The sequence below is a fragment of the Camelus dromedarius genome, chromosome 2 (assembly GCF_036321535.1).
Source record: "Camelus dromedarius isolate mCamDro1 chromosome 2, mCamDro1.pat, whole genome shotgun sequence".
NCBI classification, from domain to species: Eukaryota; Metazoa; Chordata; class Mammalia; order Artiodactyla; family Camelidae; genus Camelus; species Camelus dromedarius.
This window is the reverse complement of record NC_087437.1, coordinates 62,824,030-62,843,466: the sequence shown is the minus strand read 5'-3', so window position 1 is coordinate 62,843,466 and position 19,437 is coordinate 62,824,030. Positions and strand designations below refer to the sequence as shown.

Sequence of the window (19,437 nt, the reverse complement as noted above, 5' to 3'; positions counted from 1 at the left end):
TGATAAAAATTCCAAGAGTATGTCTCTGAGGTAATGTTATTCCTAATGACAGGTTTGTATTCATTATTTAGTCACTCAGCACTTTTTTGTTTTTGCGTACCTACTATGCTCCAGGCTGGAGATGCAGCAGTGAAACAAAACAAGCCAGTCCCCACCCTTATGAATGCTTTCTTCCAAGAAACCAGGAAACCAACAAGCAAATACAAGACCAAATGGTGACATAGTGAACACTCTCACTGCAGGTTTTTCCAGTTTGTTGTCAGCTTCCCTCAGTCTCAGCACCAGAAAGTTTTCTTTTTCTCTCAAACCAGCAACCTGGCTTGATGTCCCTATTTGGGCAGAAGCAAGAATTTCCAGATCCTAGGTTTGTATCTGTGGATCCATTTGGAGCATATCCTCTGATAGCCAGTCTGTTGCCAAGACCTGAAGGTGATTCCCTCAAAATGTCTGTCTCACCACCCTGGTCAGGCGTTGGCCACCCTTTGCTTAAATTCTTTAAATAGCCTCGTAGATGCCCCCCACTGCTTTCTGGGATTTTATCTTTTCTACTGACACCAGATTCATCTGCCTGAAACATTTCTTCCAATATCTCACATGTCTGTTAAAAGCCCTTCAGCAGCACATTTACTTAGAAGAAGGTACAGGCCCATCCCCAGAGATGTGTATATAGTTTTCCCTCCTACACATGATCCTTTAGAGACCCTCATCTGTTGTACACATTGCAATGCACTTACGTTAGACTGAATCACATGAAACTGTCATTTCTGTGGATCCAAAATGGTTGATTGAATTTTGGCAGTTTATAGGTTGCAACCTCACTGGCCTACCAAATAATTGGTTGCCTCTGTGTCTTTCTCCCCTGTTACATTGTGAGCAACTTGACAATCACGTCTTGGTCTTAATGATGCTTGTATCTTTACTGTGTACTGCAGCATCTGGTACCTAGTAAACAATGGCAGTCAAGTGCCCCCACTCATGTCATGATCTGCTCCTGCTGCTTCCATTTTCCAGAATGCCTCGTGACTGTACCTAATCATGTCCCAACCACCCCTCACTGCCAGCCTGACTCATGCCTCCTTCAGGACATGCTCACTGCTTCTCCATATTAATCCCCTACCACCACCTCTGAGTCACCAATATTGCCTCCCCCCAAAATTGAATATCATTCTTTAACATCCAAAGCATATGTTATATGATTTACTTTGTATTTGCCACATTTCTTAGCATAAGGTTGCTCTTGTAATGATGAGTTGAAAGATCTCTGTTCCTAGCCCTTACTTTTCGCTGTAGGATCCAGTACCACATTTGCAACTGTCTGTGACATAACTGCACTTGGTGACTCTTCATTCTACTCAACAGAACTGAAACTAAATTCATATATCCTCTCCCAGATCTGCTTCTGGTCTAGACAGCCCCCCCCCCAAGTTGGACCTCTAAGGCATCTTAGCTCTCTTTCATTCTCTGTCCTCTTCCTGAAATAACACTCCACTGGACCATCACAGTGATGGCAATTCCTCAGCCTGACTTTAGATTTTAATATAATGTATAAAGTCTGTCCCTGGGAGTTTTGAGAGGAGATGCATGTCTCCCAAACCACAGCAACATTTTCTAGGACCTAGAGCCTCCTGATGAGAAAACCCCTTCCTCCTGGTCCTGCCCCTCCCCTGGGTCCCTTGCTGTCTGCAAACCTCTCCTCTAGTAAATATGTGTGATTATCTTCAAGTATAATGATCTTTCAAATCATAATCACCTTTGTCTACCAAACTATACTGCATCACTGTGTCTCCAGAATTCTCTCTCTGTCCTGATAGATGTGTTTCTGACCTCAGGAAGAATGCTGTAACACATCTTCCTCATTATTAGCATGATCTCTGGAGTGCCTTCCATCAGTACTTTGTGAGAAAGCATCTTCTTCCAGTTTGCTGCGGTTTCCCATGGGTTTATGTTTGTCTCAGCAACTGAATCCTGAGACCCACAGAGACAAGTCTCATATGTGGTACCCTGTGTTGTCTGCAACACACTGAGGTAGAGTTGGGCGTTCACAGAGAGTGCTCAGAAAATAGTTGTTATATGGATATGTTTTATGTGTATAACTTCTGTTTGTGTATATTTATGAATTATTGTGTGTCTCTGGATGTGTTTCCCATATTACTCTCAGAGAAGTATTCATCTCTGTGGTTTGGGAGGCAGGAATAGCTTGCGTATTTTTCCCTGACCATCAGGCCCATGGCATTCTAAACCAGTAAGTCATGTGCTCCAAAGGTTTGTGACCACACCTGGCACAGGTGAAGAGCCTACCTGAGCTGCAGCCTGGGGTTATTTTTATCTCCCACCTGCTTGGGGTCTCCCTTTTCCCTCTAAATATGAAAGACTAATTTTTCTGTTAAACATTAGAAGGAATGTGGATGTGTATATATGTGTACAAGTCTGTGCTTCTGTATGCATGTATACATATATCTGTATCTACATATATGCATTCACGTGTGTATATATGAAGGAAATACACCAAAATGTAAATAGTGGTTATTTCTGGATGGTGGCTTTTTCCAAATTCTCTATGACAAGTCAAATTACTTTTATTAACAAAAAACCCCACTAATAAATGTTATTTTTTAAGGATAGGCAGGGACAGGATTATTAGATGATTGCTGAGATCCACCCTCTGAGTGAACCAGGGACGAGGGGACAAGCAGGTGCCTAGTGGGGAACAGAGAGATGGACTTCTCAGTATCTCAAGATGAGAGAAAGTGACCAGGGAGTGAATTTGGGCTGACTTGCAAAATGGGCCAAGGTTATTGAAGGCTGTGAGCTGAGGAACTGGCAACTTTGTTTGGTTTGAAGGTCAGGACCTTGGACAGTGAAAGGAAAGCGAAGGAAAATTTAGGGGGTGGGGAGTGGCAAACAATGAGTTCATCAGGGTTTCCCCCCAAACTCAACTGTTTAGAGAAGTGTGGAAAAGATGAAGAAAAGCTTGAAATATACTTTCAAGTTCATGAAGAATTTTTACGAAGAGCTATGCAGTGGGCGAGGAAGAAAGCAGACATGTTTCAAGATAGGTTTAGCCCACTGTGATTCCAGAGGGAGGGGTTTCCAGAGCAATCAGTGTCAGGGCACTGGCACCAGGGGTAGGAGGGCACAGGGAGCCTCCATTAAGGGAACGGGTTACCCCTGTGCGGGCGGCAAGCTTCCAAACAGCAGGTTCACCATTAGGTCAAGACATAGCTCCCCCACCCCTCGCCTCCCTCCTCCTCCCTCATCTCCATCGTCTAAGGGCAGAGGGAAAGTTTGTGATAAGAATTTTTAATAAAGAGACAGTTCCTAACCTTTCTGAACTTGAAACAAAAAAATTACATGAAGCAAGCATTGTCAAGGGTGTTTCTCCCACACGGCCTGGTCCCATAGTTCTCTCCATGAGCTCCCTGAGCAGGAGGAGAAATGGAAAGATGAAAAACAGAGAGATGGACTCTTCCTCGCTGTGGCTTATTTCTTTTCTCTGTTCTGGAAGTGGGGAGCCCCTGGCCTGTCACTCAGGAGAAGCACACCCCAGCATGGCTCTGCACCACCTCCAAGGCCTCCCTGCTCTCACTGAGCTGCTTGGCCAACCGGTCCTTATCAGTAACTTCCTCACTTTGGGATGAGGAGCCTGGGGTCAGTATGAGCAGCGAACAGATGCCTAGAAGGAGAGCCAAAGGGAGACCCTTTAGGCAGAGTAGGAAGCATGAAGGAACAGAGAAAGCCATACAAATCAATTCTTGAAAAAGAGCTAAACTGAAAATATATTTCATGATGTTTATGTCTTTTCTCCCTGCACGATGCAACATTTTAACTTCTCTATATCTCAATTTTTCATTCTGATGGTTCCATCAAGGAACATTTCCAGTCTGGGCTCTAGTTTGAAATGTGAGGTGAAGAAAGTCTCTTTTAAGCCAGTCAGTTTAGTATTTGCCATTCCCTGGGTGTAAAGGAGGAACATACACAGAGCAGTGAAGTCCCCGCCAAGGACAAATCCCCCCATCTACTGAGAACCATGCAGTCCTTCCCCTTGGAAGTTCCTGCTGTAACTGGGCAGGCCAAGGAAGCTTCCAGAGCAGAAACACCCAACAGTGACCACAGTATTTCTTCCTGAGCTCCTACTATAAGCCTGGTCATTTACGTATAGTCTCTCATTCGATCCTCACAACACTTTCTCAAGGTAAGTATCGTTATCCTCATTTTGCAGATGAGGAAAATGTAGAAGTTAAATAACCTGCCCAAGGTCACACCTCCAGGAAGTGGCAGAGCTGAGATTTGAACCCAAGTCTTTCTCACGTCCACTGTGCACACTGCCTTCTGCCCACCGAGTCCATTAACAAAAACAGTTGGATGATTCAGGCAGAAACACACAAAGCCACATTTTGGCCCCAGTGCTGTAAGTCCTATTAACCCTCCCTTCTGACCAACTGAATGAAACTCACCTGAATTAAAAACCAAGCCCATACCATGTTCTGTGTCCACTGCTCCCTGTCTGCTGTGCCTAGCGGAGCATCACATAAGTCAGGAATTTAGAGGAAGCTGTTTATTGTGTCTTGGCCACAGGAGTAGTAATTCAGGCCCATCATTGCCTCCATGGCTTCCAAACTCATCAGACAGAAACATCTAGAACATATAGTCCACTGAAGATGCATTTAAAAATATTTTTCAAGATAACTGCCTCATATTCTTTAGGGAACAAGAAAGGATGTAGATCTATGATATAATAAATATATTCCCCCACTTGTGGCTATTTTTATACCACTGGATTTCTCATGATGTCTTTTGTGCACCTGGGGACTGTAGAACATCTCTTTATAGCTCAGAAAACTCGTATTATGAGTGTCTAGTAGAATCAGACCTCCAGTATGTTAAATAAATAAGTAAAGTGTTTATATATGAAGGGGTCTGTACCAGAATAGAGGTAGATGGGAGAAATCTCAACCTAAGCACCCCCCCCCCCGAAAAAATAATTCTGGGGAGATCTGGTTCATAGAAGCCACTGGCCTATTCAAAGCAGGTCTCACTGATTCTTGCTTCTCATGGAAAGTACCAAAGACAGGAGCTTCTGGAACTGCATATGCTGGTAGATGTGAAAATGCAGATGAAAGGCTGCAAAACTCAGGGTTTCCAAGAATGGAGTGGCTGGGGCCTAGAAAAGTTCTCTCTCTGCCTTAAACCTTCTAAACCACATGACCCTTGGAATTCCCAGGGAAACATTTCAAAAAGCTAATCCCAGGCTCCTCACTGGCCTACTGAAGCAGAATCAGAATGCCAGAGGTAGAGGGTGATTGAATTTGGGATATATGTGAATTCCAAACTGACAGTTATTTTCTAAATAATAGAGATCATTAGCATTTCAAGAAAGAATTAATGGCCATTTTTTTAAGCACACTTCTATTTAAACTTTTCCCACTAGTCTGCCCTCGGCCAGATTTTTTAAAAATCACCTCAGTGAGATCATGAATGGCCATTGTTTTTAAAGTTAAGAACAGGGCATTGGTGTTAAGTACCCTTTCCATGTACCAACTGAGCCATATAAAATAATGGCTTCCTATGTAAACATGTGTGTGTTTTCTCAGAGTTCTAGAGAACGAGTGTTCAGTTTGCCTACATGCTTTTAATTCTTAGCTGTCTCACGTATTGAACCATCATCAGACAGATTTGTGGATGCACAGAGACCATCACAACATGAGGTTTAAAAGGGGATAAACGTTTCTGTGTAAAATCTAATGAATGTGCATTAATGAAGTGACCCAAACCACTTCTAGTCAAGTCCTCGAAGATAAAATCAATCCTCAAAATATGGGAGGGGTGTTTTCCAAGACCTTTGGAATCCACAAACATACACACGTACAAATATCATTTAGCAAATGGAGTCTCCTTTACAAAAGGCAACCTCGCACAGTGGCTAGGACAGCTTTGGAGTCAAGCCAGCCTCAGTCCAGATCTCAGCCCTCCACTTGCCAGTTAGTTGTGTGCTCCTGGGCAGGACCTCTCGGTGCTTCAGTCTGCAAAATGGGGGTAATGGTATTACCCACTGCATAAGGTTGTGGTGCAAATTACATGAAATTGTGCATGCCAGACACTCAGCACTTTGCCTGGCACGTGGTAAACACACAATAAATATTAGCAACTGGTAGTAGTGATGATAAAAATGACAAATTAGCTATTAATAATAATGACACTAAAAGTAGTTTTAAAACTCTTCTCCCCCTTCAGAATTTTAACCACTGTATAAAGAGCAAAATGTCAAATTCAGCACTTATAAAATTATTACTGCAACTAAAATTAATTCTACAGACACATCTATAGCACATCTATAAACTACATTGATACTGAGAGTGAGTTGTGATGTGGGGGACTAGCTAATCAGAACAGCTGATGCCACCTCCCATTAATGTAACATCATGCAAAGGAAAATGCGATTTAAGATTATTGAGTCCCTTTTGCCCTGGGAAAAGTAAGCTCAGTGGTCACCAGCACTTTGCTCTAAGGTACTTCAGTGCATGCACACTGCTCCTGGCATTCTTCAGAATCTCATCTCCTTCCTGAATCCTTAGCATCCCCTCCCGTCCCCAAGGCTCAGGGTAACTGCCATTGGAGCTTGATGCTGAAATGTTCTCTCTCCCTTAATGAGCAGTTTTCGCCTGGCTAAAGTTCTTACTAACAGAGTTTCTTATTTCTATAAGGCAGCCTTTGGCACCATGAGCTGAACCACAGTCAAATGAGAGGTCATATTCTTTCATTCATCTTGAACGTTTCTCTTGGCTGAGAGCCATTGCTTTTTAAAATGTTTCGCTCTTCCAATAGCACTAGAAGTTGGTTCTCTTTGAGGGGCCATCATTCTTAAAGACACAGTGATTCCATTGCTTCTGATGGACCGGTAGAAATGGTGTCACCATACTGGAGTTGGGGTCTCTTCCACTCTCTCCCTCGCTCAGTCAGTAATCCATTCCCTCAGCCTTGCAGCCTGCATGGACCACATGCCTTAGAAAAATTCCAAATTACCACTTGATGGACCCCAGAAACACTTGAAATAGGAATTTTAAGTCAGTTACTACTAAAGAGCTGCTACATAAATGCAAAAATTTTTCTCAGTCTCTTTTCTCCAGTTGAATGACTTGTTGGTAAGGCAGAGGGACCCTAAAAGAGCTGAAGCAAGAAAACAAAACAAAATGAAAATGGTATGAAATTAACACTAATGATCACTGCCACGGGACCTCATATTTAATGCATCTCTATTTATATTATTCCTGATTCTGCTCTTCCTTATCTGTCTGGAAGTTGGGAAGCCACAGCAGGAGTGCTCTACAGGGAACTAATGTGAGGAAAAGTGTATGGATTTGAGCTCTGACAGTTAACAAAAGTGGCCAGTCAGCGATCCTTATCTGGATCCTGGACCTAGTTGGCTTCTTCTGAGTCTTCAGACCAAGCAGTGTCCAACACACACTCTGCTTCCTCCATTTCCTCTAAAACAAATGACTGTATTTGCCAGGCTGCACTGTGCATTGGGTTGCTAGAAATACACCAGGTTGCACTGATGGTTTAACTCTGTTTTCTATAAAGGGCTGCGGGATCTCATGGAAATTTTTGCAAAGTCATATGCAAATCACAGAGCCCCGGCCCTTTTCTTAACAGGATGGCAACCTTGCTCCTCGGTGGTACCTGGGACCTGGAGATCCTTTCTCCACTTACGTTTAGCGCGCAGCCTGGGACTTGTCCCTGCAGCTCACCGGGTTAGCCGTGCCGCCGTTGGGACCTCCCACCTGGACTCCCATCACCCACCTTTCTTGAGACTGCTCTGGCAGGGCTGTTGTGGGGTGCAGCCTTTGCTCAGAGGGCAACATGTTCCAAGCAAAATCTGCCCACCTGGGCCATGGGCTCACCTCTCGGGGCTCCTTGCTTCTCTACTGGGTGTGATTTGGGGTTGCCAAGCTTCTCTCCAAAGTCTAAAGTGGTGGGACAGTAGGGACCTGTGAGAGGCCCCATGGCCTGATGCACTCCCCCAGCTCCCCAGTCTGAACCCCAGGTACCCCCACCCCAGGCCCTCGCTGCCTGAAAGGTCTGCCGTGGGACTGAGCAGGTTCATTGGAGGGATGTACCTGTCTCTAGAGTTTTTCTCTAGGTTGAATGTTTCTATTGTCAGTGGTTCCAATCTGGAAAAAACTCACCCTTCTAATCTAGCCTGCCTCCCCCACATCATGAGAAAAAGGGAGGAGGAAGGAGGGACAGTTTATGTTTATGATTTATGGAAGATTAGGGTTAACTCCAGTTGTTCCCAAATATTGGCAGGAACCACTTCTCCCAATGAATATTTTATCCGCTTCTACCTACCCAGATTTTGTCACGAGTTTCTAGCTCCTCCCTAAAATTATTCACTCCTGAGGTGTCTGGTTCAAAGATGACCCTCCCGGCCTTCATTTGCTTCCAGATTCTCCTGTTGGGGGGTGGGTGGGAAGTGGGAGAAGAAATAAATGAAACAAACTGGCCACATGTTGATAATTGCTGAGACTAGATGGTGGGGATGTGGGTGTTCGTTATACCTTTCTCTCCACTTTTATATATGTTTGCAATTTTTCATAATAAAAAGTTTTAAAAATTTTTTAAAAGTCATCCAGCTTCCAAAACACTCAAGAGAACCCAAAGCCCAACACAGAGCTTCATGGAAACCCCACACCAAGGCAAGAGGCAAAGATGATTCCATTACATATATATATAATATATATATACATATATATATTCATTTTCTAATTTTTTAAGGCCCACTGCTTTATTTTCAATAGACTATACCTTATTTCTAAGAGGTCCCAAAGTTGGGCTTACTTCCTCCAACTGGGTTAGTGGGGAGGGCTGGGGTAAAGGGTTCCTTAAAATCCTGAAAGTTTACACGTCCATGTAGCTCACAGTCTTACTGTGAGGGTGGGAGTTGTTCAGTGTTCTGAACTTTGCAGAGGAAATGTGCTCTCAATTCAAAGTGTCATTCTCTGGAATTGCACCTGGCTCAGGAAAGGACTGTCTTTGTACTTGAATTTAAATCCAGTGGAGAACCTTAACATGGGCATTTGCATGATGGAGAATTGCTGCTGTCTTTTTTCCATATGTCACTTTCTTGAATGTGTTCTAATAAAATGATTCTAAAGCAGGCTGTTGATATACAGTGATTTATAAATACTTTCTGTTGAGTGCTGAGGCCCTTAATTTTCTACCAAGAATTCACCCCATCCCACTTTCTGGAAAGCTCTATCTGTTGGGGACAGATGCAGTGAGTGTGCGTCTGGCATGGTGGCGGCACCACTGCAATTGCAGTCACTGATCAACCACACTGATGTTGTCTTCTGGTTGCCTAGCGGCAGAATTTGTCTTCCAGAATGAAGATGGCTATATGAAGTAGATGAGTGTGGTGGGGAAGGTGGAGGGGGGCGGGCAGGAACAGGAGGGCAACTCCCTCCACCAGAGAAAGAGCAAGGCAGGAGACAAAAGCAGCCAAGAAGAGAGGTCAAGTTCTAACCCATTCTGTTCAGTGATAAGAGTCAGCACGTTCAAGTTATAATCAATTGTTAAATTTTATTTACAAAATCGCACCTTTGGATAGCAAGTTATAGCAAGTTACAAATCTCAAAATCTCATTAAGCAAACTGGAAGCCAATGGAGAAAATATGTATTTCCAAAGGTAGATATTTTAAGAAGCACTTTTTATTCCAATCTGTATCCCCCTTGTGTAAAGACTGACTGGGGCACTCCCATGAGCTAGTAACAAACTTAGGCCAGTTCTTGGGGAGAGGAGGCTGTGTTAAAAAGCCTTACAAGGGGCAGGGAAGGCAGGACCAGACCAGCAGGCTTCCACATACTGAGCACCTTTCCCACACCAGATGCTAGGAAGGCACTTGATGGTGCACGTTATCTCCTCTAATCTTCACAGACATCCTGGGAGGCAGGCAGTACTGTCTTCATTTTTCAGATGCACAGGCTGACGCTGAGAGCAGTGGATAACTGGTACAAAGTCATAAAGCTAGAAAACAGCAGATCTGTGATTCAAATTCAGGTCTCTGATCCCCAAACCCATGCTTCTTCAAACCACAGAGCTGATGGCCCAGTGCCCAGCCTGGGCTCTCCCTTGTACCTTGCTATGGTCTTCATGTTAATGAACTGTGCAACTTACGTGTGCCCTGGGGGCTGGTAGGGGCAGGCAGAGCCAGTGCCCTGCTCTTCCTGTGTGATTGGAGATCCCTTCCAGGGCAGGGCCTTCACAACTCACAGCCACGTCCCTGGGACTTAGTTGTGTAGAGCACAGGTTGATGAGGCTGAGGTCCCCATTTGGTTTTCACAGAGATGCTCACTCAGCAAATATTTGAGTGCCTACAGATGCTGGGCATCATGAACTAGGTGGGCAAATATAGACACAGCCCCTGTCCTCATAGAGTTTACCAGTAGAGGAGACAGGCATTAACCAAGTACCACTTGAATGGATGTATAATTACACCTAGAAGGGACCGTGGAAACCACTGAGATCCACAGATGAAACTGAGACACTGAAATGCTGAGAAGTTTGCTTAAGACTATATAGCAAGTTAGGGGCAGCATGAGAACCAGCACTCAGTAGATTTCTATTCTTAGACTACCTTCATCCCTGCTGTGTCTCACTCTCATCTGTTGCACACCCACAGACTGCCCCTTAAGCATAGCCAGCCATATGAACATATTGATCAGTCAGTACACTATCCCCTGCCTAGGAGAAACCAGAGAGCACACTTTGTAGTGATAATCAAGCAGGATAGTGAACCAAACCCCTGAGGGTGGCATTTGCCCAAGCCTTGTCTGCAGACTTATTTCAGAGCCCAGAGCAGGAACAGAGGCAAGGCTCCTGTGCTGTAATAAGGGTGCTTACAGGTGTTTCAGTGTTTTGGTCTGACCCAGTATTTTCTCATCTCTCGGGTTCAGCAGTCATTCATTCACTCATTTAATTCAACAAATATCTATTGAGTGCCTGCTAGGGACCATGCAGAGTTCTCAGAGCTGGGGATACAGCAGGGAACAAAACAGACTGCCCTCGTGGGGTGAACATCCCAGCTCGGGGAGACAGATGATACACAAAATAAATAAGTAAATAAGAGCATATTAGAAAGTGATAAATACTACGAAGAAAGGTAAATCAGGAAAGGGAGATAGGAGGTGCCTGGGGAGGGGAGGATGCAGTTTTAGGTACGGTGGTTGGGAGAAAGACCTCCCTGAGAAAATTATGTTCTCGGACATCATTTTACACACACACACACACACACACACACACACACACACACACACACACGTACACACAACTGTGCCGTATGATTTGAAAAGTCCCATAAGCCTTCCCCTGCCTCCTTCAGAGAAATAAAGAATTTCTCATTACCATGTCCCAGAGCCCAATTCCTAGCTTTCCCATTTTTCCCTTGAGCTAAATCTGTGGTTCTCAAACTTGAGTATACATCAGAATCATCTGGAATGCTTGTTAAAACACAGATTGCTGGGCTCCACCCTCAGAGTTTGTGATAAAGTAGGTCTGGGGTAGATCCAAGAATTTTCAGGTGCTGCTGCTGGTCCAGGGACCTCACCTTGAGGCCACTAGGTTATATATAACCCAAGTATTATAGCTGGAAGATCTCTGTTAAAATCCTGAGAAAGGATATATCTGTTCATTAGGATCCGTGGACATTATCAAAGTGGCTATCTTGGAAGAGCAGGATCCTTAAGAAGTGTGAGTTTTTTTTAAACTGGAATAAGTTTCAGAAGCCACAGCCCAAGACCCCTAGCATTGGGGAGTTAGGGCGAAGGAAAGATCCTAAAAAGCTGGTGACAGTATTTCATTGTTTGTCTATCAATGCTTTGCATTTTCATAGCATTTAATACTGCTATAAGCCCTTGTACTCACTGCTGTCTTTGGCAGTTTAACCTGTTAGGTAGACAGTTACAGATGTCATTATTACATTTGTAGATTAAAGAAAACTAAGACACAAAGAGGTAAATGTCCTCCCTTGGGCACCAAGGAGGAGAACCCCAGTTCCCTTACTCCTAGTCCAGTGTTCTTTTCCCACTACCACTCTTCATAGCACGAGCTGTAGCTTCCCCCTGGGGCGTCTGTCTGGGGCCATTCAAATCCAGGACACGTCATTGCTCTTTGCATTTTGCTCCGTTCAAAATCCCACTTGCTGTAAGTAGATTGTCCATGTGGGTGATTAACTGTGACAAATACTAAGCTCTGCATGAGTTTCCTCTGCCATAAACACGTATCTCTTCTTCTGCTACCAGGTATCGTACACAGAAAATGCTAACTCATTTTACTATTAGCCCACGCTAGAACTAAGGATGAAAGCAGACCTGCTGGGGGAGAAGCACACATAATACTCCCGAAAGGCAAATAGAAATGGCATTTTGATGATGTGTACCTTTGCCTCCATTCCATTAGCAGAGATAATTGAAAGTTCCTGTATCATTAGAACACATAGCAAAATGAGAGAGATTTTGTTAAATCTGATGGCTGATGAATCACATTCTCAGATACTTAAATATTACAAAAAAAAAATGGGCATGAAAGGTAAAATCCTGTTTTCCAGTACTTGCCCATCTGTTGTTTTCTCCAGTCCTGCACCGATGCCTCGTAGTGAGAGAGTGAGGTCTCCCATTGAATCTCACAAAATAGTTCATGCCCACTGCAATGCAGGATCGAGCTTATGAGAAAACAGGTTGGGTTGGAGGGGATGGAATGACACGGAGCTGTTTCCCTTCAGCTTCCATTCATTTCTTGACCATCCAAGAGTCCATGGTTTTAGAAGTTTCTTTTCTAAAATTGCCCTCGAATATCTCTCAACCCATTGATATTCTGACATCTTCCTCCCGTACAGCCATTGGGACCACTCATTTATTCCATAAGCACATATTCAGTACTTACTGTGTACCAGCCACTGTGAAAGCCACTGAGCAGGCTCTGAAAGTGAGTTAGAACTAATCCTGTCCTCAAAGAACATGGCATATATTAGAATCACTTTGTAAATTATATAGAATAATCAACATTGAAGTATATTCTAGATGTAGATAAGCCCTTGTGAGCTTCTCCCCATTTTCATTCTCTGTACTCACTGTATGATCAAAGAAAGCCAATTTATGGGTTATTTTAGCTTCAACATAAAAGAGGCATCATTAGGAAAGAAAAGACACCTGGGGAGGAGAAGAGGGGTAAGGAAGAAGCTCTGAGGACACACTGAGATGGCATCAGCAGCCCTAAAGCATGGTAACAAGGGGGCGGTGTAGGGTCTAATATCTGCTGTAGATAGTCCACCTGTGGACCATGACAAATTAAATATATAAGAATCATAAAACTTGGGTGATTAGAAATTCCATATTGATGAAAGATCCAGTGTGAATGTGTTTTTTCTGAGATTTCGACTCCAGTTGTGCTATAAAAGTGACTGTTCCTTAAGAAAAAAATAGTTCATGCCCACTGCAACGCAGGATTGAGCTTATGAGAAAACAGGTTGGGTTGGAGGGCATGGAGTGGCAGGCACAGCATTCAGTTAGTTGGGTCAGTGTTAGAGAAACCATGAGAAGAAGAGAGACAGACCATAGTTCCACAGTGTGTGCAGGGGCGTGTGTGTCCACATGTGTGCACAAATACACATGCACGGGAAAGGTGTTGAAGCCCAGGAAAAAGGATTTTGTGTACCCTTTAGGTACATTCTAAATTCATAATCCAAAAAGGAAGACAAGTTTAGAAAACCAAAAGTGCAGTCAGAAGACAAGGGTAAGATTGCAGTTCTGGTGACCAAGTGGCTCATGGAACACCACTTACACGCCTTCCTCCGGTTTGTACTGGGTCACCTGATGGTACAGCAGCTCTCACACCCTCAGCTGCTTAAAGGAGCTGCTCAGGCTCTGACTCCACTCTGCTGCAGGCTGGGCTTGGTGAATAGTGGGATCCCAAAACGGGGGCTCAGAACAGATATGCAGCTGGATCTCAGATCTGTCCTATTTCGCCAGTCCTGCAAGCCTGTCCTGGCCTGGAGGGAGCCTTCACAGCATAGGTGCTGTATCCAGCCTTACCAGTGACCATCTAGGGTGCTAGTGGGGCGATAATAGAGCCAGGCCTGCTATGGATGGGCCTATCATGGGTAGCAGTAGCCACAGGGCCAAACAGCAGTGATGGGGGGAGGGGGTCTCTATGCATCTGCCTTTGAGTTTCTGGGATGGTGGATTAAGGAGTGTTATTCTATTTGTTAGGCTGTCCAGGGATTCTGTTGCCTGGCAACGGTGACCTTTTAGTGCGCCCTACACCCAGGCATACTGTGGAGTTTTTAGATTTGGCTGTGCTGAGTTCTGTAGGGTGGTTGCTATAGCACCAATCAGGGTAAGAGGATCCCAAAGTGAGAGTGGGGACTGGAGCAGAAGTGACATAGATTTCCCTAGTGTGGCCCTCTGACTCTGAGAGTGACCCACAAGTATGGCCCTCCAGCTGTTGCTCTGGTATCTCATAGATTCATGAGGACTTGCATGGGCATCCTGGCCCTAAGAGGAGCAGGTGTTTAGATTGATTTACACAGTTAAGTTCCTCCAAGGCTGCTGGAGGTTAGCAATGGAAATACGAGGCTTTGTACTTCCAAGACTCTTCCTTCATTCTCATTTGGTGTTAATGATATTGACATATTGCTCTATTTTCTTTTGGTATTTCTGGGACTAACCAACCAACAGACTTGTTGGAGAGCCATAGATATGGCCTCAAAACCAGGCCATCACAAATAATCTGAGGACTCTCTATCCACACTGCAAGGACACACAAGCAAGCTTGCAGATGGAATAGATCATTAAAGAGGGAGGCCCTTGCAGGGCTTGGTTGGTATTGCAGGATATAAATAGTGACATTCCAGCTTAATGGCACAGCACAACATTGCTGATAGGGCCAGGCAGGTGCATAGTCTTCTAGGACAGGCAATCAACCCAGCATTTCTAGCTTCTGAGGAATGAATGATTCAGAAATTAAACTGAGAAGGCAGTTAGCCCATTGAGCCCGATGAGTGTTTCAAAAATGACTGCTTAGACCACTGCCACATGACAGTTTCCCATCAGACCTCATCTGGCTAAAATAGTCAGAAATCTGGCTATTTTCTCCTGGATTAGACATCTTACAAAAGAAGCACATGCAAGCAGGGATGGTGGTGGGCATCCAGAAGGTTGACATGGAATAGCACCAATGTTTACATTGGGCACATGGGTCTCTTTGGCAAGCATGTGACATGGGGGAGAGATATCAAAGATTATGCCCAAAGTAATGTGATGATTTGGGTTCTGGAGGGTCCCACTAACTATCAGGGACTATGGGAAAGGCTAATACATCCTTGCAGGTCAATAAAGGGTCATTTATCCAAAAAACAAAAGAAGTAATATTGTTAATAATTAGTGACCTTTGATAAATACTAGCTATCCATTGTATCATTTGTTCACTGAACAAATATTTGTTGAATACCTACCATGCTCCAAGCACTATCCTAGGCAACAACAACAAAACAGACAAGAACTCCTGCCCTCGGGGAGCTTATATTCTGATAGGAATACAGGCAAATAAATAAGTAAAATATATAAAATACCAGATGATGACTCATGCTACAGTGGAAAATATAGCTTCAAAGTGCTCTAAGTAGCGCAGGGGATGAGGGAAGAAGTGAGGAGAGGATCTGAGTTCTGGTGACTGACCTAATTGGAAATACAGAGTGTAATGTAATTATCCCAGATGGTCTCAAGGCAGATAGTGGTACTGAGGCTGGGAGTGTTGGAGGAGAGGGAGGATTGAGGGTTCTGCTAGGAGCACACACAAGGTCTTAGAAATCTTTCTTCATTACTCCCCAGAAAAGCACAAAAACTTGGGGAAGAGTGGTCTTACCTAGGGAACAGGTGGGAGCTCTCAGGGAAGATGGCCCCTCCCCCAGTCTTTATGCCTCCTTTGGAGCCAAGAGGATGCCCCAGGAGTCATGTGGGACCCCAGACTACTCCCCCAGCCTCCACCAGGAGTCCAAGGGAGCCTTTCTGATATGGCCTAGGTTAGAGTTGCTGAGATTCCATTCAGTCTGATGAGGACTTCACCTATGGTGTGACCAGACATCCCTCAAAGTTCATATGGTAAGATTCTTGAAAAATAAATCCACATATGATCCAAGTATAAATAGTCTATAAAATGAGGATCCAAGAGTTCATGGACTACACTTTTCATAAATCCCTGGAAGCTCAAAGGAGCATTGCAGATTCTGAGAAGTGTGGGGTGATATTTGTTTTGTACTTTATAGGCTTAAGATATGAATTCCCTTTGGTTGCCTCCCCTGACTCCCAGCAGACTGCAGAGCCTCTCAGGTCTAGCTTGATGAAGTTTCAGCAACAGGAATAATAGTTTCCAGTCATGCCTGTTTGGAGACAGACGCCATTCACAGTACAAAGGTAGAAAAAGTCCTGGTTCTCTTTATCAAAAAATTGCACAGGGCCCCAAGAGACCCAGCGAAGAGGTACAGGAATTCATCCTAGATTACTGATATGTTAAGTCATATAGAATCTGTTCCTTGGGCCCAAGTTAACAGATATGTTCAACCTAGATCTGAGTCCCCAGTGGCAGGAAGATGGCTCAATCACAATTGTGGGGTAAATATAGGTTCCCCATTTTCCCTCTGCAAACCCCATTTCAGACTCATTAAACTTAGGCAGCAGGCTGGGGAGTTAAGGAGAAGCTGGCTTTCTCCTCCCAGCTGCATCAGTTTGCCCTCAAGAGACAAGCTTTTGAGGTTGAAGCCAAATAAAAGAGGAGCTCAGGGTACTAGTGTGCATACACACATGTACACACACACACACACACACACACACACACACCCTCCCATTCATCATGTAATAGCCTCCCACCCAATGCAAAGCCTTATCTCTGGAGAGATACATTATAGGACTAAGTCCAGAGAGTCATCTTCCGTAGCTATATAGAAAAATTAGTTTCAAATGGCATTGGCTAGCCCTCTAGAAAAGGGCTGCATGGGACAAGTTCATTGCAGCTCAGGTTTTAATCCAAGGACCAGTTGACATCATGGCAAACAAAGTCATGTTCTTCGTGTGGCTCTGAGAGATCAAATGTGGCATTTGATTATTTTCTATTTTCTTGGATCAACACATGTGCTCAGGAGGGGAGCTTCTGACCATATCTAGTATGGGTCAACAATCTTTTGGCCTATCCTGATAAAAATTTAATCTTGAACTAAAATTAAAAGTATAGGATGCAAAAACATTAGAACTTACATGTAAGTGTAGTTCATTATCTAGATAAAAAACCAGCAATTTTATAGGATCCATGTCAAATCATACTAGTAATTGGATTTGTCATTGCTACAGAATGAGTTCTGTGAAAGCAAAGATTCTTGTCTGCTTTTTTCGCAGCTGTACCCCCCCCACTTGTCCTAGGGCCAATCACATAGTAGGTACTACAAGTACAACTGCATAGTATAGAACAAGTGCAATTTTTTGTGTGTGTGTGTAGAAATACAGAGAGAAATATTTTCCATCTTTATTGCAACCAGACTGGTTACACCACTGGGGAGTAGGAAATTCTGCAGAATAATGTCATACTTGGCAGAAACAGGGAGCATGCTGCTTGAGTTCCAGATAATGCAAGAGTGGAAGACAGGTTTGGTGCGTGATCTGATAGGCAAAGTTAGAATCTGAGATCGAGGGCCAGGACTGATAAACAAGGAGAGCAATTGAAAGACTTAGCAAAGAAGCTCCAAGGCCATAATGAAAGGAGCAAGCAGAAGCTCAGGTGCACAGCCATGTATGGGAAACTACCCTATGGCTTGGTACCTGACAACTCAAATGATTCTGATAAATACCGACTCCTCTCTCAACACAGTTCTTATTGTATTCCCCCCATGAGTTTTTAAATGTATCACTTGACTTTTGGAGTCTGTAGATCATTTCTAATTAAGAATGGCAAATGGGAAGCTTGAAAAAGGAAAAGCACTGAGGGCCAGGAGCAATAAAAAGGAAGAAGAAACATAACAAAGCACATGTCCAAAAAAGGAAACAATTGATATGAGAAGTCAAATTTGAAAATGTCTCTCATTTGCTTTGCTTCACCAAGTTGGTCACCAGTGAAAAGGACTAAGGATCCAAAGACAATATTGATTGAAAATGCACTTCCCCTCTCTGCCCTGACCCGCCCCCATGCTCAGGATTCTCATTAAGCATTCCTGACGCTCCAGGAAATGAAAATGTGCGAATTGATGCATCTGTTGTGAGTCAGCCCATGGATGGTCAACAGTGGGATCTGATGCCAATTCCCTAATAGCAAGTGAAGCTGGCCTTCAGCTTGATTTTATTGAGCTTCAGGACGGTTCCCAGAGTGCACACAAGGGAAATAAAATATGATCCTTAACTGCAAGAATTGTATAGTACAACTGGGAGAGAAAAAATGTAAATATTCAAAAAACAAAATTCATGCTATGTATGATGAATAGCCATTGCATTAGCCTAAGAGATCCCAAAGCTAGAATTATCTCTCCTCCCTCTGTTTCTCTATCCAACACCAAGGATGAGTCATAGCATGTAATGGCAGTAATCTTCAGGTTATTTTTTAAAAACTAGTAATAAAACTAATAATAATAATCATGGTAGTAGTGGTAACAACAACAATAATAAAATCTACTAGGTCTTCCCAAATTGCATGTAATTTGTATATGTGTATATTTGTCTTGGAATGGCCCCATTACATCTCCCTCCCTTTCTTAACTTTATTTTCCTACCACCCTCTTAATGTCCCTGGGCTCCTACCACTATCTATCCCTAAGACAATATCTTCTCAATCCAGAGAAGAGAATGAAGACAGATGTATCTGTCAGCACAGGCTAGGTTATGCTGTGATAACAAACAATTCTAAAAATATTGGTGGCTTAAAACAATGAAGATTTATTTTTTTCTTATACTTCATATTCATAATGGATTAACTGGGGGCTCTGTTCATCATAGGGAATCAGGGACCCTGGCTGATGAATTAGCTTCTAAAGTTACCAATTACTGTCTTAGACAGAAAGAGAATTCTGAAGAATCTGAACCCAAAATTAAATGATTGAGCCTGAAAATGACTCAACGTCAATGGCTAGAACTAGTCATATAGCCCTACAAAACCAGTTGGGGCCAGAAAAACATTTATGTGTCCAGGAGGCAAAGAGCTGAAATATTGGTGCACATCAGAATGACTATATTAGCAGTAACATCAAGTCATATTTGCAAATAATTTGCATTTTGGCTCTAACTCAATATTTACATTTTGGCTCTAACTCAGATTTTCAAATCTGGGGTTTACTCAACAGATGTGTGTGTGTATGTGTGTGTGTGAATTTCAAACCTATACATTGAAAGACTGTTATTCATATTTAAGTCATT

At 43.4% G+C, this 19,437-nt stretch overlaps 1 protein-coding gene across 18 annotated transcripts in view; it reads left to right on the top strand.

Moving 5' to 3' along the window:
- KALRN (kalirin RhoGEF kinase) overlaps nt 1-19,437 on the top strand; it is a 608,090-nt gene that overhangs the window by 431,436 nt on the left and 157,217 nt on the right. For 6 of the 18 annotated variants that reach the window (XM_064494460.1, XM_064494455.1, XM_064494452.1 and 3 more), the window contains exon 34: nt 7,651-10,158. The exons of the other annotated variants lie outside the window; for them this stretch is intronic. In XM_064494460.1, the coding sequence (XP_064350530.1) occupies nt 7,651-7,713 (63 nt within the window). In that variant the 3' untranslated portion in view covers nt 7,714-10,158. Of the gene's footprint in view, nt 1-7,650; nt 10,159-19,437 lie in introns of those variants that run through there. 18 annotated transcript variants of the gene reach the window in all.